The 27,999-nt window shown below is 44.3% G+C and overlaps 2 protein-coding genes across 3 annotated transcripts; both read right to left on the bottom strand.

The window, feature by feature from the left end:
- On the bottom strand, window positions 1-22,231 carry rpgrb (retinitis pigmentosa GTPase regulator b). Of its 2 annotated transcripts, none has more exons than XM_075477339.1 (14): window positions 22,136-22,231; window positions 19,141-19,266; window positions 12,383-12,475; window positions 10,974-11,036; window positions 10,745-10,903; window positions 10,207-10,356; window positions 8,605-8,763; window positions 6,736-6,891; window positions 6,471-6,595; window positions 6,194-6,385; window positions 5,952-6,123; window positions 4,942-5,036; window positions 4,770-4,829; window positions 1-2,370 (listed from the first exon to the last, which is right to left on the bottom strand). In XM_075477339.1, the coding sequence occupies exons 1-14, from the start codon at window positions 22,164-22,166 to the stop codon at window positions 1-3; spliced, it is 3,951 nt and encodes a 1,316-aa protein (XP_075333454.1). In that variant the 5' UTR covers window positions 22,167-22,231. The 2 variants fall into 2 exon arrangements, with proteins under 2 accessions (XP_075333454.1, XP_075333455.1); XM_075477340.1 differs by having other exon boundaries at window positions 6,212-6,385.
- Window positions 22,232-24,878: 2,647 nt separating this feature from the next.
- LOC142391312 (tyrosyl-DNA phosphodiesterase 2-like) lies at window positions 24,879-27,037 on the bottom strand. Its single transcript, XM_075477080.1, has 3 exons — window positions 26,681-27,037; window positions 26,356-26,526; window positions 24,879-25,284 (listed from the first exon to the last, which is right to left on the bottom strand). The coding sequence occupies exons 1-3, from the start codon at window positions 26,906-26,908 to the stop codon at window positions 25,003-25,005; spliced, it is 681 nt and encodes a 226-aa protein (XP_075333195.1). The 5' UTR covers window positions 26,909-27,037; the 3' UTR covers window positions 24,879-25,002.
- Between the last annotated feature and the right edge of the window lie 962 nt (window positions 27,038-27,999).

Raw genomic sequence — 27,999 nt, 5'->3', positions numbered from 1 at the left:
TTACTTCAGATTCAGGTATCGGGGTAAAACTTCGTCCCAGAACTCCTCTTCCTCGCCTGCTGCCGGACCTTTACGTCCTGACCTCCGTTTGTCTCCAGCTGCAGATTTAACTCCCTGACCTTTTGCTTCTGAAGACTTTTTCTTTTTCACGACCTCTTCCTCCTCCTCTTCTTCCTCGTCCTCTTCATTGTCGCTTTCCTGCGTGTCTTCTTCCTTTTCCCCTTCACTTTCCTCCTCTTCTTCTTCATCTTGCTTTTCCCCTTCACTTTCTTCCTCTTCCTCCTCCTCCTCTTCTTCCTTTTCCCCTTCACTTTCTTCCTCTTCCTCCTCCTCCTCTTCTTCCTTTTCCCCTTCACTTTCTTCCTCTTCCTCCTCCTCTTCTTCCTTTTCCCCTTCACTTTCTTCCTCTTCTTCCTCCTCCTCCTCCTCCTCTTCTTCCTTTTCCCCTTCACTTTCTTCCTCTTCCTCCTCCTCTTCTTCCTTTTCCCCTTCACTTTCTTCCTCTTCTTCCTCCTCCTCCTCCTCCTCTTCTTCCTTTTCCCCTTCACTTTCTTCCTCTTCTTCCTCCTCGTCCTCTTCTTCCTTTTCCTCTTCACTTTCTTCATCCTCCTCTTTTTCTTCGCTTTCTTCATCCCCGGCTTCTTCATTCTCCTCCTCCTCTTCTTCTGTTTCACTATTGACCTCACTCTCTCCTTTCTCCTCTGAAGACTTCAAAGTCTCACTTTCACCTTCCTCTTCTTCCTCTCCTTCGCTCTCCAGTTCTTCCTCTTCTTCCTCTCCTTTGCTCTCCAGTTCTTCCTCTTCTTCCTCTCCTTTGCTCTCCAGTTCTTCCTCTTCTTCCTCTCCTTTGCTCTCCAGTTCTTCCTCTTCTTCCTCTCCTTTGCTCTCCAGTTCTTCCTCTTCTTCCTCTCCTTTGCTCTCCAGTTCTTCCTCTTCTTCCTCTCCTTTGCTCTCCAGTTCTTCCTCTTCTTCCTCACCTTTGCTCTCCAGTTCTTCCTCTTCTTCCTCTCCTTTGCTCTCCAGTTCTTCCTCTTCCTCCTCGTTTTCAGTCGTTGCTTCTTTGCTCTCCGTCTCCTGACCTGACCCTTCCTCATCCTCCTCTTCCTCTACATCTCCATACTTGCTTTCTTTTCCTTCGGCATCATTTTCACTCTCTGTCGCCCCACTGGCTTTCTCTTCCTCCTCTTCCTCCTCCTCTTCCTCAGCACTACTCTCATCTTTGTCCTTTTCCCTGCTCTCTTCCTCATCTTCGTCAGTTTGAGGCCCATCTTCTGGTTGAAGAGTGTCGCTGTCTTCTCTTTCTTCTTCTTCTGTTGCTTTAGTCGTACTGTGACTAGCATCCTCCTCCTCCTCGCTGATGTCTGGCCTGTTTTTCTGGCCTTCCTCCTCCTCCTCCTCTTCATCCTTGGCTGCAGCAGAGTCCGTGTGATCCTCCTCTTCGTCCTGACTCGTGTCCTCTTCGTCCCGACTTCTTCTTCTCTCTTCAGGACTCTCGGCTGCAGGAATGATGTTGATGCTGACCACGGATTTGTTGCTGAAATCTGCGGCGTGCGACTCAGACTCCTCGCTCCCTGATTTGGTCCCGGTGTCCTGAGGGACGCCGACGCCGCCGCGGCTGCTCTCTGATGGCGACGGGGAGCTCGAGCGGCTCCTTGTGGCCATTTGGTGGATTAAAACCGTTCCCGCTGCGAGCGACGCAGCTCCAGCGAGCAGACGGAGGTCCCTGCTCTTCCCTTTCGACTCTTTTCTGTTGATCTCATTCATGGATTCTTTAGACCCCTCAGCATTCTCTTCAGGTTCTGGGCTCCTTTTCCTCTCTGGAGCCGGCCGACAGCTCGCCATACTCTCAGAGTCAGAGTCCACCTGACTGCGGTCACTTGAACGCTGACTTTGAGCTGATGCCGGCTTGCTTTTCACCCTCACAGGCCGAGGCTTCGGCTGCTTAACTTTCGCCCCTCCAGCTTCGGGGCTGACGCTGGGAACCGGCGCCCTGGTTTCTGGACTCTGTTTCCAGTCTGCTGCTGCTTTCCTGCTGACGCCTATCAGCTGGCTTCTGCCCTGAGCTGCTGTGGGACGCCGTTTGGACGCCGCCTTCCTGATGTCGTCGACACCGGGAGGTTTGTCCTTACCGGGCCTCCTCTGCAGCTCCTCCGCAGCCATGATCAGGTTCTCTTTATTCTGTCCGTGCGGGCTCCGGGAGAACGGAGAGCGAGCGCTGCCGCTCCGCAGGAGCTCTGTGGGCAGCGCCCGGCGAGGAGAGACGGCGTCGCTCTTACCAGACGGAGACGTCGAGGAGAAACTGCTCTGCTTCGAGAGCTTTTTCCCCCCTCTTTCGCTCTGCTCTTTTACATTCGCATGCTTACCCTTCCTCTATCGTCGGCGCGGGAAAGCAAGAAGAAGATGAAAGAGAGGCGTGCATTAGAAAGAAAAAGGGACATGCAGAACACAGAAAGAGGAAAATCAGGTCTGATTCATCAGGGTGGCGTCAGCTCGTTAAAAACAGGGAGATTTATAACACCAGGGAAGAAAGTAATGCTTTATATTCAAACTGTCTCATGTGTTAGCTGCAGCGGCCTTTTCTCATATTCAGTGGTTTTTCTCAGGAACGTCCACATCATTCCCATCTCTTTTTTAAATTTCTTCCAATCAGAAGAGAACTTATGCTGCCGTATGCGACCACCTCGGGGGGAAAAAGCGCTCCGAGTTTTTTGTGCAGTCGCCCTGAGCGCAGAGAGCTGAAAATCTTATAATGGCTGTGTTCGTAACCGCATACTACTCCTACTACTCCTACTACTCCTACTAACTTTAACTTTTTTTAAGTTCCCGGATGCATACTAGATTCTCCGAAATGTTGGGTATGCATCATGAGGTTACTACTCATACTCAAACTACCCAAGATGCAACGTAACGTGACGTCGCCGATCGTCATTTCCTGTCAAAACGGCAGTTTCAAGCTAGCTACAACGAGGGTAGGTTCACTTCCTGTTTTCAAAACAAAGCGCTGAATTCGTGGGAACAAAATTGTAAATAGCCGGTATTTTGTCAGGTTTTCAACGCGTAGGGGATCTAAACGACTACTTTCTCGCCTGAAAATGTTTCAAATGTTGCTAAAGTTTACAGAGTTTAGAGCTTAAGAGAAATCAGTATTAGTATGCAGTATATAGTATGTAGTACGCAGTGTGTAGTATGTAGTATGTAGTATGCAGTATGCAGTATGCAGTATGTAGTATGCAGTATATAGTATGCAGTATGTAGTATGCAGTATGTAGTATGTAGTACGCAGTGTGTAGTATGTAGTATGTAGTATGCAGTATGCAGTATGTAGTATGCAGTATATAGTATGCAGTATGCAGTATGTATATGTAGTATGCAGTATGCAGTGTGTAGTATGTAGTATGTAGTATGCAGTATGTAGTATGCAGTATGTAGTATGCAGTATGTAGTATGCAGTATGCAGTGTGTAGTATGTAGTATGCAGTATGTAGTACGCAGTGTGTAGTATGTAGTATGTAGTATGCAGTATGTAGTATGCAGTATATAGTATGCAGTATGCAGTATGTAGTATGCAGTATGTAGTATGCAGTATGTAGTATGTAGTATGCAGTATGTAGTATGCAGTGTGCAGTATGCAGTATGTAGTATGCAGTATGTAGTATGCAGTATGTAGTATGTAGTATGCAGTATGCAGTATGTAGTATGCAGTATGTAGTATGCAGTATGTAGTATGCAGTATGCAGTATGCAGTATGTAGTATGCAGTATGTAGTATGCAGTATACAGTATGTAGTATGTAGTATGCAGTATGCAGTATGTAGTATGTAGTATGCAGTATGTAGTATGCAGTATGCAGTATACAGTATGTAGTATGCAGTATGTAGTATGCAGTATGCAGTATGTAGTATGTAGTATGCAGTATGCAGTATGTAGTATGCAGTATGTAGTATGCAGTATGTAGTATGTAGTATGTAGTATGCAGTATGCAGTATGCAGTATGTAGTATGCAGTATGCAGTATGTAGTATGCAGTATGTAGTATGCAGTATGCAGTATACAGTATGTAGTATGTAGTATGTAGTATGCAGTATGTAGTATGCAATATGTAGTATGCAGTATGCAGTATGCAGTATGTAGTATGCAGTATGTAGTATGCAGTATGCAGTATACAGTATGTAGTATGTAGTATGTAGTATGCAGTATGTAGTATGCAGTATGTAGTATGCAATATGTAGTATGCAGTATGCAGTTTCGAACACAGCCAATGTTTCCCAAAGGCGCTGGTGACATCACAGCTGCTTTGTCAGGCAGCCAATCACGTTGGCAGAAACTGTCACCATGGGAATCAGGAAAGGTAGAAGAAACTAAACGAAGAAAAGCCGACCTGTGGGAGCAGACACGGGCTCTGAGATCAGAGCTGAGGCCATTTGCTGGTTCAAGACTCTCAAATGTTTAGATTTCCATGTGAAAGTCACATTTTCTAACCACGGCCAGTGGACAGGGGCCTCACATGTCCCAGGAACCCACTGAGGCTCATCACTGGTGTGATCAGCAGAAAGGATAAAGCCTGATTCATTAATCATTATCACAAATTTAGTTCCTGGAATCGGGCCGCCCAGTAACTGCATGTTAAATCTGACTTTTTAAAGTTTTTTACTGGACAAAGAAGAAACCAGAAACGACCTCGGACACCAGCCTGATGAAGCTGAAAGACCTAAAAGAGGAGGTGGAGGGAGATACCTGACGGATCTAAATGTACAGCTCAGAGTAGAGTTACCTTCTGCAGCGGAGACAGGGTGAGTGTTTTATCGCCGGCGTCCATCTTCATCATGTGTGTCTTCAGGAAGGAAAAAACAAACAACAAACAGCCAATGAGCTGGAAAATCTACATTTTCTCACTCCGACGTGTCACAGCAGGAATGTTTGGGATCCTCTCAGGGATCTGTTACCATGTTGAGGAAGTCTGTGGTTTCTCCCAGGCCTCTGACGCTGTCCGTGTCAGTTAGGCTCTCCACAGCGCCGTCTGCCTCGCCGTCTGCCTGCTCTGAAAACACAGCACAGCATCACTCCGCCGTGCTCAGCACTCACCAGTCACAGGACAGCAAAATAAGGAAGTTCAAGAACGCTTCAATGGCTGTGTTCCAAACCACATACTTCATACTACATACTTCCATACTGCATACTCATCGATCAGACAGTATGCAGAGCGTTTACCAACAATGCATTTCGCTCCTGCCGGAGCCAAAAAAAAAAATTCAGCCGGCCTGAAGCTGATTTCTCTTAAGCTCTAAACTCTGTAAACTTTAGCAACATTTGAAACATTTTCAGGTGAGAAAGTAGTCGTTTAGATCCCCAACGTGTTGAAAACCTGACAAAATACCGGCTGTTTACAATTTTGTTCCCACGAATTCGGCGCTACTAAAGCTAGCCGCAGTGAGCAACGCACTTCCTGTTATTTTCACAAAATAAAATACCCGTTGCCTTTTATCATAGGGAAAGCCATTACCATACAATTGGTGCTTTTGTTTTGAAAACAGGAAGTGAACCTACCCTCGTTGTAGCTAGCTTGAAACTGCTGTTTTGACAGGAAATGACGATCGGCGACGTCACGTTACGTTGCATCTTGGGTAGTTTGAGTATGAGTAGTAACCTCATGATGCATACCCAACATTTCAGAGAGTCTAGTATGCATCCGGGAACTTCTCGCTTACTCAAACTCGCATACTAACTCAAAAAGTTAGTATGAGTAGTAGGAGAAGTATGCGGTTTGGAACACAGCCAATGTCTTATTCGAGGACGATTGATGGGAAAACACAGGACTTATTTACAGCTACATCCTGCAACACGGTAAACTGGAAACAAACCTCCCGACAGCCCGAGTGGCAGGCGAGAAAATTAATCTAAAAACACAAATCTGCTTCTCTGTCGGAGCACGAGGAGGCGGAGGTGAGGTAGGTACCCTGGGTTGACCCTGAGTGAGTGCCGTTCAGCACCTTTCTGTGGCTCAGCTCAGGTGGAGGCAGCCTGGGTGGGATCGTCTGGCTGGAAACGGGAAGCGGCGGCTGGAGGAAGCCAGGCCCCATGGCGGGCAGCGTGCGGAACATGTCGCCAAACTGGTCTGGAGATCGCTCCTGAAGGGGGGAACACAGCGTTCATCAGCCCAGAACCGCGCCTGGATTAACCAGAAGCAGCAGCACCCACCCTCTCCCTCCTCCGAACCCGAGCAGAGAGGCTCCTCTGCAGGGTGGAGGAGTCGTTGGTGCCACCCAGCAGCTCCACGTAGGGTTTCTCCAGAAAGTCCTCCGTCACATCGCCGTCCTCCAGAGTCACGTCGGCGCGTTCTGGACCCCTCGGCCGGGCCAGCACCACCATGTGGCAGCCGCCGCACGTCGACTTGAGAAAACAAAAACGATTTAAATGAAGAGAGACGTGACAAACTGACAGCGAACGCACGAACCCGGCTGCGTGAGACACCTACCGCTTGCACGTCGTACTTCAGGAAGCGCGGACACAGCGTGGGCTTGAACTGGTTGGTGAAGTTCTCTTCTCCCAGGCCCAGTTTCCCGTGTCGGCCATCGCCAAACGTGTAGAGAAGCCCGCCGTCTGAGGAAAGATTCAGGTTTTCAGTGACCACAGCAGGGGAGGGCGGAGCTGTGAACCGGGTGGTGCCAACCGGGCGGAGCCAACCGGGTGGTCTGAACCGGGCGGTGTCAACCGGGCGGTGCCAACCGGGCGGTGCTCACCTGTGATGACGGCCGTGTGGTTTTCCCCACAGGAAACCCGGCACACTCGCCCCTTCTTGAAGTGCTCGACTAAACGCGGCAGGCGAGACTCGAAGATGAAGGTGCCGTGACCGAGCTGTCCGAACTGGCCGAGTCCGAATGTGAACATGTCGTCCTCTGAAAGAGAAGAAGAAGACCAACAATTTATTTATTATTTCTTTATCTGGTCGCTACACCTGGTAGCTACACCTGGTAGCTACACCTGGTAGTTACACCTGGTTGTTACACCTGGTAGCTACACCTGGTAGCTACACCTGGTAACTACACCTGGTAGCTACACCTGGTAGTTACACCTGGTTGTTACACCTGGTCGTTACACCTGGTAGCTACACCTGGTAGTTACACCTGGTAGCTACACCTTGGACCAACACCTGGTAGTTACACCTGGTAGTTACACCTGGTAGCTACACCTTGGACCAACACCTGGTAGTTACACCTGGTAGCTACACCTGGTAGTTACACCTGGTTGTTACACCTGGTAGCTACACCTGGTAGTTACACCTGGTAGCTACACCTTGAACCAACACCTGGTAGTTACACCTGGTAGCTACACCTGGTAGCTACACCTGCTAGTTACACCTGCTAGTTACACCTGGTAGTTACACCTTGGACCAACACCTGGTAGTTACACCTGGTAGTTACACCTGGTAGTTACACCTGGTAGCTACACCTGGTAGCTACACCTGGTAGTTACACCTGCTAGTTACACCTGCTAGTTACACCTGGTAGCTACACCTGGTAGCTACACCTGGTAGCTACACCTGGTAGCTACACCTGCTAGTTACACCTGGTAGTTACACCTGGTAGCTACACCTGGTAGTTACACCTGGTAGCTACACCTGGTAGCTACACCTGCTAGTTACACCTGGTAGTTACACCTGGTAGCTACACCTGGTAGCTACACCTGGTAGCTACACCTGGTAGTTACACCTGGTAGTTACACCTGGTAGCTACACCTGGTAGTTACACCTGGTAGTTACACCTGGTAGCTACACCTGGTAGCTACACCTGGTAGTTACACCTGGTAGCTACACCTGGTAGTTACACCTGGTAGCTACACCTGGTAGCTACACCTGGTAGTTACACCTGCTAGTTACACCTGCTAGTTACACCTGGTAGCTACACCTGGTAGCTACACCTGGTAGTTACACCTGGTAGTTACACCTGGTAGTTACACCTGGTAGTTACACCTGGTAGCTACACCTGGTAGTTACACCTGGTTGTTACACCTGGTAGCTACACCTGGTAGCTACACCTGGTAGTTACACCTGGTTGTTACACCTGGTCGTTACCCTTGGTCGTTACACCTGGTAGCTACACCTGGTAGTTACACCTGGTAGCTACACCTTGGACCAACACCTGGTAGTTACACCTGGTAGCTACACCTTGGACCAACACCAGGTAGCTACACCTGGTAGCTACACCTGGTAGCTACACCTGGTAGCTACACCTGGTCGTTACACCTGGTAGTTACCCTTGGTCGTTACACCTGGTAGCTACACCTGGTAGTTACACCTGGTAGTTACACCACCTGGTAGTTACACCTGGTCGCAACTCCTGGTAGCTACTCCTGGTAGCTACACCTGGTCGTTACACCACCTGGTAGTTACACCACCTGGTAGTTACACCACCTGGTAGTTACACCTGGTAGCTACACCTGGTCGTTACACCTGGTCGTTACACCTGATAGTTACACCTGGCAGTTACACCACCTGGTAGTTACACCTGGTAGCTACACCTGGTAGTTAAATGAAGTTTGAGCTGCAGGACTCGGTGAATACAGCCTGAAACCTGTCACTTGTACCAGCAGACGTTGTGTTTGTTGTTTACCTGTCAGCGCCACCGTGTGACCGCCCCCGCAGGCCACCTGCCGCACCGGCTCCTTGATGCTCTTCACCCGCTGAGGCACTCGATGTCCAGACAGCTGCTCGGTGCCCAGACCCAGCTTACCGCTGTCCCGCTCGCCGAACGTGTACAGAGCGCCGTCCTCTGCGACACAGATGGGACAAACAGCGCCGATAAACCGAAATGCATGAACAGGTGCAGCATTTCATCGAGTCAAATACAAGTGAAGTTTAACCACATTTCATGTCTTCTTCTCGTATTTCTGTCGCTGCTTTTGTTTGTCAGAGGATGACTGAACATTTCACACATTTCTACACCGAAGATGACCATTTTGAAAAGTATACATGTACGTCTCAGGGTGTTTCCAAGCTCCTGCACACAGATGCAGACTCACTCTGTCAGTCGGTGTGTGTCGCCTGTGTGTCGGCTGTGTGTCGCCTGTGTGTCGGCTGTGTGTCGGCTGTGTGTCGGCTGTGTGTCGGCTGTGTGTCGCCTGTGTGTCGCCTGTGTGTCGGCCGTGTGTCGGCCGTGTGTCGGCCGTGTGTCGGCCGTGTGTCGCCTGTGTGTCGGCCGTGTGTCGGCCGTGTGTCGCCTGTGTGTCGCCTGTGTGTCGCCTGTGTGTCGCCTGTGTGTCGCCTGTGTCTCGGCTGTGTGTCGCCTGTGTGTCGCCTGTGTGTCGCCTGTGTGTCGGCTGTGTGTCGCCTGTGTGTCGCCTGTGTCTCGGCTGTGTGTCGGCTGTGTGTCGCCTGTGTCTCGGCTGTGTGTCGGCTGTGTGTCGCCTGTGTCTCGGCTGTGTGTCGCCTGTGTGTCGCCTGTGTCTCGGCTGTGTGTCGGCTGTGTGTCGCCTGTGTCTCGGCTGTGTGTCGGCTGTGTGTCGCCTGTGTCTCGGCTGTGTGTCGCCTGTGTGTCGCCTGTGTGTCGCCTGTGTGTCGCCTGTGTGTCGCCTGTGTGTCGGCTGTGTGTCGCCTGTGTGTCGCCTGTGTCTCGGCTGTGTGTCGGCTGTGTGTCGCCTGTGTCTCGGCTGTGTGTCGGCTGTGTGTCGCCTGTGTCTCGGCTGTGTGTCGCCTGTGTGTCGCCTGTGTGTCGCCTGTGTGTCGCCTGTGTGTCGGCTGTGTGTCGCCTGTGTGTCGCCTGTGTGTCGCCTGTGTGTCGGCTGTGTGTCGGCTGTGTGTCGCCTGTGTGTCGCCTGTGTGTCGCCTGTGTGTCGCCTGTGTGTCGGCTGTGTGTCGCCTGTGTCTCGGCTGTGTGTCGCCTGTGTGTCGGCTGTGTGTCGGCCGTGTGTCGGCCGTGTGTCGGCCGTGTTTTGGCCGTGTGTCGCCTGTGTGTCGCCTGTGTGTCGCCTGTGTGTCGCCTGTGTGTCGCCTGTGTGTCGCCTGTGTGTCGCCTGTGTGTCGCCTGTGTCTCGGCTGTGTGTCGCCTGTGTGTCGCCTGTGTCTCGGCTGTGTGTCGCCTGTGTCTCGGCTGTGTGTCGGCTGTGTGTCGCCTGTGTCTCGGCTGTGTGTCGCTTGTGTGTTGGCTGTGTGTCGGCTGTGTGTCGGCTGTGTCTCGGCTGTGTGTCGGCTGTGTGTCGGCTGTGTGTCGGCTCACCCGTCACTAAAGCAGAGTGGTAGTACCCACAGGACACCCAGCTAATGGGCCGTCCCACGCTGATTTCCTGAGGCGAGGAGGCCTGGCTCTCATTCCCCGAACCGATCTGTCCCTCGGTGTTGTCGCCCCACATGAACAGTTTACCGCTCGCTGCAGAAACACACCAATGAACAACAGCCTCGTTCACATCGTCTCTTATTCACTTTAGAACTCATTCTTCTTTTTGTTTCTGTTTTTCTTTCTTTATGTAAAACATGAGTTTTTCTTAATTACCACATTACCTAGTTTTTTTATAGAAATAAAAGTGCATTAATTGTTTTTAACATTTAAGCTTCCATTAAAAATAAATAAATGAACATGTTCCATCTATATAAAACTTTCTAATTTAAAACCAAACTGAATAAGATTATTGAAAATGATCAGTTTAAACTTACAAAACTTCTACATTTTTATCAGGTCCTGAAGTTTTAAGCAAATTCACATCACTTTGAGTTTGAAATAAACCAAACGCCGCCACCACGGGCAGCACTGGCGTCACCTGTGAGAGCAGCGGAGGTGTTTGAGCCGGCAGCGAGCATCTTGATTGGTCCGTGCGAGTCAAAGAAATCCACTCTCTGGAAAGCCGTCCTCTCCTCGAAGTCTCCGAGGCCCAGCTGACCCTCGCTGTTCCCGCCGCTGGCGTACACTTTTCCCTCCGCTGCAAACGAAGGAGCTGAATGAGTTTGTGTGGAAGTGAATCCAAAGCGGGCTGAGGATCAGATTCTGACCTGTGCAGATGAGCGTGTGGTTCCGTCCGCAGGCCACCAGCTGAACTTTCTCCGACTTCAGCCCTAAAACACCACAAAGAAACTTCAACACGTCTCGAGCAGTGTTGTGGGTAACGCGTTACAAAGTAATGCGTTAGAGTACTCTAATTACTTTTATCAGGTAACGAGTAACGTAACGCGTTAGTTTTGTGCGTTCAGTAATCAGCAACTTCGTTATTTAAAAAAAAAGTAATCCGTTAAAATCCCGACTGCAGCCTGCTTTTTGTCAGACAGATCTGTGCCACCTGCGGATGTGTCAGCGCTGTGATGCGTCTGTGCTGACCTACCTGTGAGTGTGCGAGGGTCTCGAACCCCCGGCAAGATGGCAGAGAGGTCAGCGTTTTCATCGTGGAAGTCCGCACATTATTTCTAATTCACCAAAATGCACTCTCTGTGTTGGTGAAAAGCTTCTGTCGACCTCAGAAAATTCCACTTCGAATTTAAAAAAACATCCACTCTATCCCGCTGGTCTTCTTTTGCTACGTTTCAATCACAACTTTGAAGAGTAAATGTAAGTGGACGAAGGTAAAGTGAGTTTAGGCCTGTGATGCTTGAATAGTATTTTCATAGTTCAGCTATATTTGTCTGCTGTGTGCCAGTGAGCCTTTTTATTGTTTGTTTTTTTTCGGCATTTTTGTTAGATCGTTGAATGGTCGTTAATTTATAAATGGATCTGATTCTGCCACCTGTTTACCTCAGATTTTGTTTACTTAAGCGCACGTTAATGCACTTTCATAACTGCATCATATCGGCTGCCTGGGCCGGGTACCAAACGTTAGGCAACTCCTGAATTTTGATCACATGTTCTGTGATTTAAAAGAAATAAACTCGTAAATAAAATGCTATGCGGCATATAACTGACTGTCTTTCTTGTTATTGTTATCCTGCAGAGTTAATTTGGTTGGATGACAGATGTTACTCACTGTCAGGACGTCTCGGTGCATTTAAAGTGTGTCTGCGTCAGTTAAGATAAAACGGCTTTTAGTTTTCGGTAACGCAGGAGTACTCTAACGCGTTACTTTTATTAGGAGGTAACGTAACGTAACTGATTACTTTTATTTGATAGTAACGTTGTAACCTAATTAACTACTTTCCAAAGTAACTATACCCAACACTGGTCTCGAGTTGGAACTCAGTCTGGCTGTGTTTTGTGGAGCTCACATGTTCACACATGATATTGAGCTAAAAGCCTGATTCTGCAGATTAAAGCAGATTATGGACCCTGTAATCCCAGCATTAACAGATCTGCAGGTTGGTCTGCAGCGGATTCATTCTGTCTTCAGCCTTCACTCCGCTGCCAGTGCCCACCCACTCACAGCAGCTACCTTTCTGCACCCAAACAGGGAGTGGGGGGGCATCTGAAGACCCACCTTTCACACAGGTGGGCTTGTTGACGGTCAGTTTGGAGCCCAGGCCCAGCTGGCCCCAGTTGTTGCTGCCAAACATGAAGAGCTTCCCGTTTTCTGTGGAGACAAAGACACGTCACAGCAAAGCGAACGCAGTACCAGGGGAGGCTGAGTTCTCCCCCGCTTTACTCCCACAGGATCCGTATTTAGCTCCTGACTTATCGGAGTAAAAAGTGTGAACATCAAAAAGCACCTAAATCCAAAGGACAGGTGAGCTGAGATGGAAGCAGACATTTAATGCTGATGTGCACAAAACCCTCCTTAACTCTAAGGATTTTAGCTGACTCAGCTCCTCGTGCTTCTAACAACCAAATTAATTCTACACAAAGTTAATCAGTTTAAAACATCAAAGCAGAAATATACAATTCTTCTGCAGGTTGATGCTGTTGATGCAGACTCTTCACTCATGAGTAATGATGAACCATGATGGATGGGTGGATGGATGGATGGATAGAGGGATAGATTCATAGATGGATGGATGGATGGAGGGATAGATTGATAGATAGATAGATAGATAGATAGATAGATAGATAGATAGATAGATAGATAGATAGATAGATAGATAGATAGATAGATGGATAGATGGATAGATGGATGGATAGATAGATAGATACTTTATTGATCCCGAAGGAAATTCAAAGCATCCAGTAGCAGACATAAAACTAAAATTGTATTAAATAAAATAAATTAAATAAATAGCATATTACTAAATTCCACCGTGTCAACTCGACTCGCCATTCGACCCGCGTCGGACCCTAGTCTTTTTGCCGAGCCGAGTTTGATGTGAAAGCAAGTGACGCGGGATGGACGTGGGCGTGACGTGACGTGAGGAGTTTACCTACCTCCGACGCATGGGTTGTGCCTACGTCATTGTACACGCCCAGCATTTTATGTGTTTCGTGTGACGCTCTGCCACTAGGCCACGCCCCCTGAACTCGGCTTCAGGTGGCACAGATCACCTACCCAGGCTCCGCCCTCGCAGTGACGCAACACCTTCGGCTCTGCTACACTTACTCAGGCAAACTGCTCATTCAGGTGGATTCGAGTTCCCGAAAAAATGGGAACTCCACCCACTTTGTCGGGAAGCAATCAACTTTGAGCAGCGCCAACGGCCCAGGGTAGAGGCGTGTTCAAGGTAGTGACGTGGTTGAACTGCCACTCAACCCATGGATTGTACACGGAAGCGCTTCATTCAATATCAACATGGAGCAGCGTCAAGCTTTTGACACTGCTGTAGATGCTGTAATGAAAGTGTTCGACGGGAGATTCTCGTTAAAAATCGAGCAAAGAACAGCCCTTGAATCATTTCTTGACAGGAAAGACGTTTTCGCCTTGCTCCCTACTGGCTTTGGTAAGAGTTTAATCTACCAGTTAGCCCCGCTGGTAGCTACATCATACGTCAGAGGAAAGAGTGGTGTGATTGGCTTAAGCCTAGGCACAGCCTTTTCTGGCCACAACCAGTAGCAACCCGAGGGAGGCGGGTTGACCAGGCCATTTCGAATCGTATTCGTTATGGTCTTGGTCAGACCAGAATCTCGAAGAGATTTGAAAGTCTATGTTAATCAGGCTACAGATCACCTAACACTAGAGGTGCACCGAATATTCGGCAACCGAAAATATTCGGCCGAAAACGCAAAAAAAAACACATTCGGCTTTCGGCCGAAAGCCAAATGAGTGGCCGAATCGGAGGCCGAATAGTGGTGACGCAAAATTATCCACAGACAGTGGAGTCGACAGAACCAAACTCATCTGTAAACTCTGCCAATATGCTGCTCATTGATTGGATGCGAGACTCCGGTTCTTCTCACAGATGTTTATTAACGCCACATCAACACCGTAGAACTAAATGTTCGAGTAAACAAAATAAAAGACAACATTAGTTGTTGTAATCATTAAAGAAATAGCATTCTTAGCAGGTCGCTGGTACCAATAAATAATCAAAGTAATACTGGCCACTTTAGCTGCTTCTCAACCAGCGGCAGAGTCATTCCCCAGGGGCAATCTGCACGGTCAGAACTAGGATCCTTTAACTTACACTTCTCCTCTGCATCACATTCACCCAGTTACAGCAAACACCACGAAGCATGGAGTGATGAAATAAAAATAAACTAGCAGGTAACATCACGCTACAGGTGCTCCTCGGTCTCTGTGTGAAGCTAACGGAGCTAACCGGCGCTACTTCCTGTTTTACTTGTTTCAACATAAAAGCACGTATTTCAAAATACATTTTTAAAAAACTCCTGCATTTACAGCCAAGTTGAATTGTCTTCTCACCGTAGTAGTTTCAGTCTAAAATATCACTAAAAGGCAAAACACACAAACTACAAAAAATGCTGCCACTGTTCCTGAAGGAGCAGGCTACCTAGACTCTATGCCAAAAAGGACACTCAGATAATTTGTTATATTGCATGTTTTTACATTTTTGTGTTGGAACGCGTTTATAATATGTTGTATTTTTTGTTGTTGTATGAAATGAATGAAAAAAACCCCAGAATGAATTGAAAATGGGAATTAATTAAACTTATCTCTAGTTATTAGTAATAACTTTTGAAGATTTCAAATAAACATTTATTTTCTTTGAAAAACATGTCTAAACATTTATTGTAAGGCGTAGATTTAAGCAATATTTAAAAATGGTGAAAAATCTAACTTTTGTTAACTTAACTGAACTGTAATATTCGGTTTCGGTTTCGGTATTCGGCCAAGTGATTAATTATTATTCGGTTTCGGTTTCGGCCACAAATTTTCATTTCGGTGCACCTCTACCTAACACGCCAAGCGTTCACATTGCTCGACGCTGGATGAAGTGGCAATTTGGACCCGCTAAGGTAGCGGATCTCAGTGTGAAAACAGCTATTGTCGGGGGGGGGGGGGGGGGGGTAGACTGACAGGAAGCTGCTTCCAATCCAAATAAACTGTATTTCATTCCTAACATCAACATAGACCCATATATATATGTAATTAACTGGGTTATGTGAAAAATAAAAAAATAACAAATCTGTCGGTCATCTACGTGAATGTGTTTACGTCACGTGATTGGCGGGTGAACGGACGGCGTTAAAGGGAAAAGCAAAGGTAAAAATGTGGAGTCATCATGGATCATCATCATGGTGAAAGAGCAAAGAAGCCATCAGGTGCCCAGTTTAGAAAGAGAAGAAGAGGAGAAGAGGAGAAACGGGCAGAAGATTAAGGGATGCAGATTTGTATCAGTGACGTAGCCTATAGGCTATCTGTTAGCCTCTTGCTAACATGTTGCTGTTAGCCACGACTGTATTTGATTTTTAGTTTTTCTGAACTAGAATTAGAATTGAGGCATCATGTCATGCAGCTAATTTCACCCAAAGGCAACCTGGTCCGGTTTGTGTTTGCAACACAACAAGAAGTCCCGACTGTGGATTAGTTTTATTGTTATGAGCTATATGCTAAATTAAATAACTTAAATAACTTCTGATATACATTGACATGGCATTTTGTAAGCTACATGTGGTATCTTTTTGTATTTAAGATTTTATATAATAAAATAATACAAATAATATTATATATTGTTGTGTTGGTGGCGGGGTAAGTCTTTTTTTTTTGGGGGGGGGGGGGGGGGGGGCACGGGCGTAAATCTAGCCAGGACCGCCGCTGACCTGCCCCAAGCATAAGCAAAGAGTTGGTGCAGCAGTTTCTATAAAAACGACCTCAGCAAACCAATGGAAATCACTCAGATTTAAGGCCTGAATATTCTACCTGAATACTTCAGGATAAAAATATATTTTTCTTTAAAACATAAGGAGATATTTCACCATCTTCTTTTTTTTACTTCTATGTTTAAATCGTTCAGCTCAGCTGTGACGGAGCATCTTCAGTTCCAGAGGGATTGACTGAGGTGGGATTTACCTCTTTTTAACACCTGCTCACCTGGGATAGATCATTTCTTATGAATATCACATCCTGATCTCTAAAACCGTGGGGCTGAAAGAATATTTACATCCTCCGTGCGGCAGGTTCAGCTACTTAGAGGAGGTTGTTCACATATTAATGTCACATTTTTCAGTTGTACAATCATAAATCACCTGAGGCAGCACAGATTTACACTGGAAAAAATCTAAATCTTACCAAGTATATTTGTCTCATTGAGTATCTCATTACACTTAATATCAGACACAACTGCCTAACAAGTGCTATTTCAGCCAGATATAGGGACTTGTTTTAATACAATACATCTGGAATATCTTGTTAAATGAAAAAGTCTTGAAAACAAATTGCAGAATGTTTTGTTTGTTTTAATCAAATTCATTCTCCATAGAGGTTTTTAAGCTAATTTCAAGATCACTTTTATCTTAAAAGTCCCAAATATCACATTTTATTTCAAGAAATCTTGACAAGCCGATTTTCACTAGTTCCATTGGCAGATTTATTTGCTTATTTCAAGCAAAAACGTCTTTTATTTGTTGTTGTTTTACTTATTTTTGGAGGAGCATTTTTTCCAGTGTAGGGACTTGTTTGAAGACAATACATCTGGAATATCTTGTTAAATGAAAAAGTCTTGAAAACAAATTGTTTTGAGTCACATATCATATGAAACAAGCTTTTTTTTTACATTTGAAGAGGTTTTTAAGCTAATTTCAAGATCAGTTTTATCTCAAAAGTCCTAAATATCACATTTTATTTCAAGAAATCTCAACAAGCCGATTTTCACGAGTTCCATTGGCAGATTTTTTTTGCTTATTTCAAGCAAAAACGTCTTTTATTTGTTGTTTTTCTTACTCATTTTTGGATGGGCTGGATTTTCCAGTGTAACAGTAAGTCACCTTCTGCAGCTCCTCAGCCTGCACGGAATTTAAGCATGTGACACACCCTGGAATCAAAGCAGACTCAGTTGATGATGTCATAAAGGCTCTGATGTCACAGAATTTCTGGAACTTGGCCCCACAGAACATACTTTATTCACAGAGAGAGTTTCTGCCGGCGGAGGAGATTAACTGTGGACGGAGGACACGATGCCGAGTAAAGGAGTTCCCATGCTGAACACACGCCGCCGAGCACGCGCCAAGAGAAGCAGGAAGGAGAAGAGGATGGCTTCAGGGGACGGCGGCAGCCTGGACCCCCGTGTGGAGGTCTACATCGATGAGTGGGAGACCTCACTTTTAAAGCTGATCACAAAAGCCAAACTGGAACTCGCCATCGGATCGACTCGCGAAACAAAAGACAAGATCAAAAGGGACCTGGAGGCCATGTGGGCCGCCGTGGACTTCCTGAACGGGAGACAACCGGAGGCCGATAGTAAACGCCACAAGAGGGAAAACATCCAGGACCTCAAGCTGATGATCCACGAAGCCAGAACGCAGCTGTGTGAAAGAGACGAGAGCCTGCTGGCACACAGGAAAATCATCAAGGAGCTCAAGATGCAGATGGAGGGTTATCGCGTCAGAGAGCTGAGGGCTTCGGGGCAGATGCGAGATCTGCAGCATCAGATGGAGGCCGATCGGGTCGCCTCTGTCGTCAAACTGAGTCTGGAGCGCAGCATCAACAGGGATTTGACTTCCAAGCTGGAGGAATCTCTGAAGCAGCAGCGCCAGCCACAGAAGAAGAAGGACGTTTCCTGCTCTGCGGCCAGCAAGCAGCAGGCGGCGCGGGCCGAGGTGGCGGAGAGCGCCACAGAAAGCGGGTCCAGCGGCTCCCACAGCTTTGGACCCGGCGGCAACAAGAAGGACGAACCTTCCCCGAGCAAAGAGCTTCAGATCCGCACGGACGAGACGGGATCTGACCGTGCTGGTGAAAGGGAGGAGCCTCCAAAGCTGGTCTGCTGCACGGTCGGCGAGCTGCGGGACGAGATAAAGGCCGCCGCACATGAACTGTGGGGAGACCAGGAAACGCAGATCCGGACCCAGCGGGCGGAAATCCAGCTGCTCACCATGAAGGTGGAGCTGCTGAGAAGCAACTACAGAGACTCCCAGAGTGCACTTCTCATGACGGAGCAAGAATTAACCAGAAAGAGAGAGCCCAAGTGGAAAAGGTGGCTCAGGAGGAGGTTTCCATTCTTCTGCAGAAAGCCCTCCGATTAGCTGCAACATCCATCTGCCCACCGGGTCTGCACATATCTGCAGATATCTGTTCCTTTCAGGGTTAAAGTCACATCATCACTGGCTGCAAGCCAGGGGAAAACAGTCGTTTCCAACCAGCGACTGTCTCTGCACACTCAAGAATAACTAGAGCTCATCCATCAAGCAGGTTAAAAAGAAGCGAATAAAAAAAGCATTCAAAAACAAAGTCTAATCTGCTCTGTCCAATCATTCTGAGCTGCACTTCACAGATGCTGAGACGCACAGCTTTCAGCCTGAAAACATTTAGAGACCCAACTTCCCACTGTGCACGTGTACACAGGAAATAAAGCTGTTGCACGTGAACATAAAGAGGTGTGTAACCCTGTGAAAATGCCACAGAGGTCCAGTTTTCTAACTGGTCACTCAGGAAAGCAACAACTTATAATCTGTTTTTTCTTTACCAAATAAAACATTAGACAGAGAGCTTTTAAAGCACCGGAAGCTCATTTCTTTCTTTCTCTACACCTATCAAAGGTCATTTCTTTCTTTCTCTACACCTATCAAAAAGCTAATTTCTTTCTTTACACCTATCAAAAAGCTAATTTCTTTCTTTACACCTATCAAAAAGGTCATTTCTTTTTAGCCTAAATAAACTAGTAATAAACTAAATGTAAACACGTGTGGCGCTCCTACCTGTTATCAGTGCCGTGTGCTCGTCCCCACAAGCTATTTTCTGAGGGACGTCGTTTTTGAACCAGAATTTGCTGGGCACGTTGTCTGCAAACTTGCTCTTTCCAAAGGTGAAAACTGCCCCCGATTCTGGAAGAAAAGCACGAAAATCATAAAGGCACCGATGTCGCCAGGCGTGCACGCACACCGTCAAATTAACTTAAAGGGACAGTTCGCCTCTTTATTTTTATTTCTAATAAATAAAAAAATATTAAAAACTTGAAAATAAATAAATACTGCCTGCTGTGTAGACCGTGCAGACCGAGCAGCAAACACTGTAACAGGCGCGGCTGTCGGCAGGCGGCAGCAGGCAGTGATACGAAGGGAGAGAAAATAGGGCCAAGCGATTGTGAGGTCTGACTCTTTCCTGGAGAACCATTTTGTGATGAAAATGTATTACTCTGTTGAACGCATATTGTTCTGAGAAGCAAAATGATTTATTTTTATTTATTTATTTTTATTTATTTATTTTCAAGTTTTTAATATTTTTTTATTTATTAAAAAATAAATATAAAAAAAACAAACAAAAAAACGCTTTATTTTTTAAACCCCAGCCAACTAGCCGGACTACCTTCATCAACACCAAAGCGAGGCTGGAACTCTGCTCACAGGACGCAGCAGGGGGTAAGAAGATGTTCAGAAATGATGCTGCTGATATGGGATGTTACACAGCTTCATGTCAAAAGAGGCGAACTGTCCCTTTAAGCACATCTGGATGGAACTTGTGTTTACACGAAGAGAGAATTAAAGGGACACTATGTAATATATTAAGTCATTTATTAGCTCAAATCAACATATTCATTCATAAATTAGTCCTCATTGGTGTAAAATTATCTCTGTCAAAAATCTCACTTATCCTCCTGAGTGAAGAATAACTTGTCTGTATCTACATAGAGCAGGTAAGCTCTATGGAGGCTGCCATGTGCTTCCGGTCTATGAAAAACGACAAAGTGCCGAGAGGGACATAAAGCACTTCGAATCGCGATTTCCCCAACGCCAGGCCAATGACGTCATTTCCGCCAAATGGCTTATTACAGCCGCTAATGCTAAATAGATTTTATTCCTTGGCACATATGTCTTTGTGTTCATTAGCTTTCTTTTTGTAAGTGCATCATCTTCTTCTTTTTGTTATTATTCCTATGCTCCCCCTGGCTATCTTCTTTTGGCGTTATGCTCACTTTTGTAAACTGTTATTTTGTTGATTTACTAATAAAGTTTAAAAAAAAAAAAATGCTAAATAGATTTTATTCCTTGGCACATATGTCTTTGTGTTCATTAGCTTTCTTTTTGTAAGTGCATCATCTTCTTCTTTTTATTATTATTCCTATGCTCCCCCTGGATATCTTCTTTTGGCGTTATGCTCACTTTTGTAAACTGTTATTTTGTTGATTTACTAATAAAGTTTAAAAAAAAAAAAAAATGCTAAATAGATTTTATCTCGTAAATGATCCCACTAATAATGCACTGATTGTTACCAAACTTCTGCCGTAGTACACATTGGCTCTTAACTCACAAAACGAGGCATTAGAAAGTTTGTAAGTTTACCGGGAGTTTATTTACCACTGCTAATGCTCCTATTGCTAACGCAGGCTAATGCTAACGCTGCGTCCACGTCACTTCCGGTAACTCCCGGAATATGACTAATTGCATTGTTTGCACACCAAAGGCTGTCAACTTATGTTATCTGACATGTTATCTGTTGTCTGTATTTATAGTGTTGTTGTATGTGTGTTATGTAATCCTTTGTACTGTGTGTCTTGATGTCTTTTTGTTTGTATGGACCTTGAGTCTGAAGCTATAGTTTCTTGAATCTTGACAGATTCCGCTTGCCGTAGTTCAAGAAGTTGCAGCGCACATTTGAAAACGTGAGGCGCTAGAGAGCAAATTCATTCGACTTTGCAAAATAAAATTGCACCACTAGATGGGGGAAGAAATTACATAATGTCCCTTTAAGACAGTTCTGTATTTTCTGTAAAAGAACTTAATTTAGTCCGATTTAAGGGATAAACATGAAACACAGCTTGGTGAGGCATCGAAGGGAAGAAAGAGAAGGTTTGACTGCAAAAACAAACATATTTTCAGTTTGGTGGAAAACATATAAACCGTATTAAGGATTATTTGAAGCAAAAACAGCTACTTTATCTGCCGTGTCGTGCAGTTGGTCCCAGTAAACAACACGGAATGAGTCAAAGTAACATCTGAGTAAATGTAAAAAAGCTAATTCCAAAAAAGTTGTGATGATGCGTCAAATGTAAATTAAAATAGAAAGCAGGGATAATCTCATAAATCAATATTTTATTCACAGTAGAATAAAGAAAGCATGTTCAATGTTGACAGAGAGACATTTTACTGTTTCTTTTTTCTTTAATTGGAGTTATGGAAGTTTCAGTAGCAGGACACCGTTTTCTCAGATAATCTGGTTTACAATGCCAGTTTAGAAGAGTTTCAGTGGTTTTGTTTAACTGCTTTTATGTTCATTTAAATGTTTCTTTTCTATTTTCATTTAGTTTCATGGTTTAAACTGCAAAAACAATGCATCAAACACAACACAAGCAGCTGATATGTGTTGGAAATTATTCAGTGCTGGGTGTGTGTTAATTAAATCAGCAGATTAAAAGCTAACACCAGCATATGGGCTAATTAGCCCAATGTTTAATAACTTTTAAACTGTCAAGTGCTTTATAATGACAAGACACTGGAGATGGAGAAATAAAAAAGTGCAAGAACTGGTCATTTAAAGCATTTGTGAGACTGAAAGAAGCAGAACAGAAAGATATCAGACAGGTTTCAGCGAGGAAAATCCGTGATTAAATGTTTATCTTCCATTAGCTAACAAGCTAAAGCTAACTCCCTGCACCGTTAACTAGCCGGGTGGCGACAGAAGCTAAAGAAGCTAACAGACACTCTCCGTTCTTACAAGGCACAGAAATAAAATCCAAATATAATCACGTCTGTTTACCCGGAATTTCGTCCTCAGTCTCCCCTGCCATTTCTGCGGGACTTTAATCCGCTTTGCTCGGTGTTGAGGGCGTGTTGGTGCCCCTCTGTTTTCGACAGAAACAACCCGGATGTAAACAAAACGTCTCCTAGGCTACGACGCTGGGTCACGTGACCCTTAAAGGGCCAGCGTGTATTTCGTTGACTCGGCTGAAGCAACTTGCAGGTTAACAACTGAACAAGAGTGATGCTCCCACTGAAAAAGAATATTTTTTAATTAATCTAATTTTAATTCTTGCTAAGTATTACATCCACAAATGTAAATTTGCCAAAGTGAAACCCAATTTTTGAATCCTCATTGTTCATGTTCTCTCTCTCTCTCTCTCTCTCTCTCTCTCTCTCTCTCTCTCTCTCTCTCTCCATTTTTTATTTAAACTACTTATGTATGTATTTATTTTGGTATGCTTATTTGTTCTTCATTTATTATTAATGATACTTGTCATGTTTTTGCACTGTTTTTGTATCTTGTAAAGCAAAATAAAGTTGTATTAAAAAAAAAAAGGTTAACAACTGAACTTAATGACTTAAGCTGGAGAAGCACGAGGTTTTGAAAAAATAACATTTAGAGTAATATTTAGAGATGTTTTGTGAATTGAAAAATCATCTCAGTTATAACCAAAAGTGGTTTTAGGGAACACCAGGGAATCTTAGGGGACTCAGCAAGAAATGAACCATGAACCAGAGAAAATTGTGTAAAACTGTACAAACATATGAATTAATACACAACACAAACAGTAAAACGAGCAGTGTTGTACAAAGTACTGAAATCTCACACTCAAGTAAAAGTATAGGTACCCCTCCAAAATATGACTTTGGTAAAAGTCCAAGTCACTGACTGAAATGTTACTCGAGTGAAAGTCTTAAAGTATCCGAAACGTCTTGTACTTAAGTATGAGAATTACTGTAAAAATAGATGAACTTAAGTAATGTAATGAAACGTATAAGTAAAAAGTAAACAAGGCAAATGCAGTTTGAATGACATTTTTTATATTTTGGTAAACTTTGAAGGTCAAATACAGTTAAAATCTACAACGTTTAGACCAAGTTTAGACAGAAAATACAAACTTTGTGAACCTTTAAGTTTTTCTTCTTCAAGTAAGGTCAGTGCTGAAAATGAGGCGTACATTACACCATTAAGAAAAAAATGAACAAAAGAGGCTGCTGCTGGTTAACAGAACATTTAACAACACGTTGGGGTAAAATCATTGCACCCTTCAGCTGGAAATCAAAGATTTTCTGCTATTCCTTTTGATTTAGAGGCAAAGTAATGTCAGCACTCCACAACAACAAATGTTTACCCACAGCATTTTTCATTCTACCTTAAATCCCAAAGTCACCCGACATCTAGTGTTAGCCTTCATTTAATCCCCTGCAGTGTAAATTAAGTTGTAAACATATAAGTTGCACTGCATCATATGTTTGCAGTGGTGCAAAGTACGTTAACATGATCCCACTTTATTCTCCTTTTCCTCACAATATCAGATGGAACTTTTTACTTCACTTTGTTGTGTATGGAAGGCTTTCTGTGCCATCAGAGTTTGAATACCAATTTCTAATAATGAATTTTTACAGCATCAAAATCAGACTTTGAATTTGAAAAACCAACAGTGTAAAAAAAAAAAATCAATTTCTAAAAACAAAAAATCAGTGTAAAAAAATTCAACATCAAAGCTTTTTTTGACATTTGAAGAGGTTTTTAAGCTAATTTCAACATCACTTTTAACTCAAAAGTCCCAAATATATCATCTTATTTAAAAAAATCTCGACAAGCCGATTTTCACTAGTTCCATTGGCAGATTTTTTTGCTTATTTCAAGCAAAAACGTCTTTTATTTGATGGTTTTTTTACTTATTTTTGGAGGGGCATTTTTTCCAGTGTGTTTCTGAGGTTAAAATGTCAATGTCAGTTTTATTCATCATTCATCCTTAAAGCAAACTAAAGTTTCATCAAAGTGCTTCGACACAGGAGCAAACAAACCCAACCCAGAGAGACAAAGCAAAGCAAAAGGCTGTTTGAACCGTTAAAGCTGAACATATAAGCAGAAAGCTCCAGCCCTCATTAGCTAAGAAACACCTGACTCAGCAGCGCACTGCTGGAAGATGCAGAGACTCCCGTTCTTATTGGGCCTTTTAATCTTCCTTTAAGCCTCAATAAGCAAATAAAAAGACAATTAAAAGGAAACTTTGCTCTGCGTGGCTTCATAATCCAGTTTCCCAGTTTTTGTCCCCATAACTTCAGCTCCGTAGTTTGGAATTTTAGCGTCTGAGTCATCTTGTAGAGCAGAGAACCGCTCAGAAGTGCAGCTCATCCATGCTAACCGAGCACAGATCCACGAGTATGGAAGTTTCTCTGTGCCATCAGAGTTTGAATACGAATTTCTAATTTTGAATGTTTACAGCATGAAAATCAGACTTTGAATTTGAAAAACAATAGTGTAAAAAACAATAAAAAAATTCTAAAAACAAAAATCAGTGTAAAAAAAAATCGACATAAAAAAAAATTCAAACTTCAACTTCCAAAAATTCAGTGGAAAAAAATTCAACTTCAAAAAATTAAATGGAAAAAAATTCAATGGAAAAAAATTCAATGGAAAAAAATTAAATGGAAAAAAATTCAATGGAAAAAAATTCAATGGAAAAAAATTCAATGGAGTGGAAAAAGAACCAGACTCAACATCCGGTTTTTGAAGTGAAATTCAAAGTCTTATTTTGATGCTGTAAAAATTCAATATTAGAAATTTGTCTTCAAACTCTGATGGCACAGAAAGCCTTCCATACAGGAGAGGAACAGTTTTCTTTTTAAAGACAGACAGAGGGAAACTCTGCCTTCCTACTCAGCAGCGAGCGTGCAGTAGATGCCCCAGTGATCGCTGGTGTAGCGGCCACACTGCAGCTTCTCCAGCCCCACCAGGGCCATGCTGTGGGGGTCCAGCCGCGGGACCCCGTCCCCTCTGGCCCGGCGCACGTACACCCGGTCGAAGCGGAACCGGCACTTGAAGCGGATGTCCTTGTTGGTGTTTGCCGCGGTGTCCCAGGTGTAGCGGCACTTCTCCGGCTCTCCCAGCTGCTCCCACACATCACAGACGCCGCTGGGAATTCCCACCGAGGCCACCTGGGGTAACAGGTTACTGTACAAGTTCTTTTGGACTGTTTTCATGACAGAGATGACAAGAAAACGAAGAAATCGGGCAGACTGAAGCAGTTAAAGGGACAGTTCGCCTCTTCTGACATGAAGCTGTGTAACATCCCATATCAGCAACATCATTTATGAACATCTTCTTACCCCCTGCTGCGTCCTGTGAGCAGAGTTCCAGCCTCGTTTTGGTGCTGATGAAGGTAGCCTATGGAAGTTTTTCTGTGCCATCAGAGTTTGAATACGAATTTTTAAAATTGAATGTTTACAGCGTCAAAATCAGACTTTGAATTTGAAAAACCAACAGTGTAAAAAAAATCAATTTAAAAAAATTCAGTGGAAGTTGAATTTTTTTTACACTGTTGGTTTTTCAAATTCTGATTTTGATGCTGTAAAAATTCAATTTTAAAAATTCGTATTCAAACTCTGATGGCACAGAAAACCTTCCATAGCAGTCCGGCTAGTTGGCTGGGGTTTAAAAAATAAAGCGTTTTGCTTCTCAGAACAATATGCGTTCAACAGAGTAATACATTTGCATCACAAAATGGTTCTCCAGGAAAAAGTCATTTTTGTGATGCAAATGTATTACTCTGTTGAACGCATATTGTTTTGAGAAGCAAAACGCTTTATTTTTTTTTCTTTATTTATTTTTTATAATTTTTTATTTATTAAAAAATATATACATATATATATATTTTTTTTTATTTTTTTTTATTTTTTTTTCATTATTATTATTTATATTTTTTATTTATTAAAAAAAAAATATATATATATATATATATATATATATATATATATATATAAAATAAAAATAAAAAACGCTTTATTTTTTAAACCCCAGCCAACTAGCCGGACTACCTTCATCAGCACCAAAACGAGGCTGGAACTCTGCTCACAGGACGCAGCAGGGGGTAAGAAGATGTTCAGAAATGATGTTGCTGATATGGGATGTCATACAGCTTCATGTCTAAAGAGGTGAACTGTCCCTTTAAGGTCTCAGAGACGAGCAGCAGCTTCACGCCTGCAGGAGATCTGAATGAGGAGTCAAACCTCAGCGTCCCTCAGGTTGGTGTCCCCTCCGAACAGCACCGTCACATCATCAGGCGCCTCGCTCATCCTCTTCATCACCAGCCTCAGCTGCCTCATCCTCTCCTCTGCGCCGTCCTTGCAGCTCTCAAAGTGGGACGTCATCAGGCACAACTTCTGGCCTCTGAACAGCACCTTAGTTTGAGAAAGCAGACCTTCAGAATGCTTCAAAGTACTTTGTGCCTGGGACTGTTAGGAAAGTGCAGTGGAAGGAAAAGTACTGAAAGCAGCTGAATGTTCCAGTGGAGAAGGTGAAATTTAGGTTTGTTAACGTATTCTGAGCACGAACCTGAGCGCAGAGCAGGTTCCTCGTCATGTGAGTGTTTTGAAAGGCGACAACCTCACTGTCCAACAGCGTGAGCCGAGACTTCTTCAGCAGCACGGCGGTGAAGTAACCCGTGTCACCGCCTTCGATGAAGGTGTAGGTGGCAGCCAGGCGTCTGTGCAGGAAGCGCACGTAGGGCGGCACCATTTCCTGGAGAAGCACCACATCTGGGGAGTATCTGAGCAGATTCATTTCAAAAAAGCTCTGAAAATGACCGTGAACTGACCCTTTAAAACACCTTGCACTGGAAAAAATGCCCCTCCAAATATAAGTAAAAAAACAACAAATAAAAGACTTTTTTGTTTGAAATGAGCAAAAAAATCTGCCAATGGAACTAGTGAAAATCGGCTTGTCCAGATTTCTTGAAATAAGATGTGATATTTAGGACTTTTGAGATAAAAGTGATCTTGAAATTAACATTTGCCGCCATCTACTGGACTCTACCTCTTACTCCTATCTAAATTCTTTTGGCTAAACCAGTCTTCTCAGGTACCTCATCCAATACTGATTCCACTGTTTATTCATTTCTTTCCTTATTAAACTTTTGCCCTCTGTTTTAGATAACTTTACTTTCATGGACACCTCTTCTCTCTTCACTGCTTCCTTAGCTAACTTATCTGCTAATTCATCCCCGCTGATCCCTACATAAACACTACGACCCTCCCCTCTTCTATTAACCTAGATGTTTTTAACTGTATTTCATAAAATATTTCCTGATGATTATCTGCTATCCCGTTTTTAATACTCAAGATCGATGAGAATGAATCACTACATATAATTATCTTTTTGTCCCTCACACTCTCCACCCATTCCACTGCTAATAGTATTGCACATAGCTGCACTGCATATATACTTAAATGGTCCGACGTTCTTCTTGACACTGAGCTTTGGTGATAGAGACAGCCACTGCTGCCCCCGTTGCCCCTACTTTCTGCTCTTTGGAGCCATCTGTATATATATGCACATAATCCCTGTATTTCTCATCTATATAACTATAAAATTCCTGCACCAAATCCACAGTTTTACTTCTTTCCTTAATATTTTGCATTTCTAAATCTACCTTGGCCTCCTGCAGCCTCCACTTAAGTACCTCTGTCCACAGAACCGTCGGGCTCACCTCACTTGTTTTATCCCTTTCCCCTATGGATGCTCTCTGCTGTGTCATTGTTTCCTTCTCCACAGAGTAGTTACTCTAAGCTTCACGGAGCAGCGACACCTCTGTGGCGGAGAAGAATGCAACTACTGGCGCAACTATACGAAGCAACACCGCTCGCGCTCGATCC

This window comes from Odontesthes bonariensis, chromosome 11 (assembly GCF_027942865.1).
Source record: "Odontesthes bonariensis isolate fOdoBon6 chromosome 11, fOdoBon6.hap1, whole genome shotgun sequence".
Lineage (NCBI taxonomy): Eukaryota > Metazoa > Chordata > Actinopteri > Atheriniformes > Atherinopsidae > Odontesthes > Odontesthes bonariensis.
This window is presented reverse-complemented; position numbering and strand designations above follow the sequence as displayed.

Excerpts from the sequence above, each read along its gene's own strand:
- LOC142391312 (XM_075477080.1), bottom strand. The coding sequence starts at position 26,908 with ATGAATCTGCTCAGATACTCCCCAGATGTGGTGCTTCTCCAGGAAATG. Across the intron at positions 26,527-26,680 it reads GGAACCTGCTCTGCGCTCAG|GTGCTGTTCAGAGGCCAGAA; the intron begins GTTCGTGCTCAG and ends TCTCAAACTAAG. Across the intron at positions 25,285-26,355 it reads CCAACCTGAGGGACGCTGAG|GTGGCCTCGGTGGGAATTCC; the intron begins GTTTGACTCCTC and ends CTGTTACCCCAG.
- rpgrb (XM_075477339.1), bottom strand. The coding sequence starts at position 22,166 with ATGGCAGGGGAGACTGAGGACGAAATTCCGG. Across the intron at positions 10,357-10,744 it reads CACCTCCGCTGCTCTCACAG|CGAGCGGTAAACTGTTCATG; the intron begins GTGACGCCAGTG and ends GTGTTTCTGCAG. Across the intron at positions 8,764-10,206 it reads CCACTCTGCTTTAGTGACGG|AGGACGGCGCTCTGTACACG; the intron begins GTGAGCCGACAC and ends TCTGTGTCGCAG.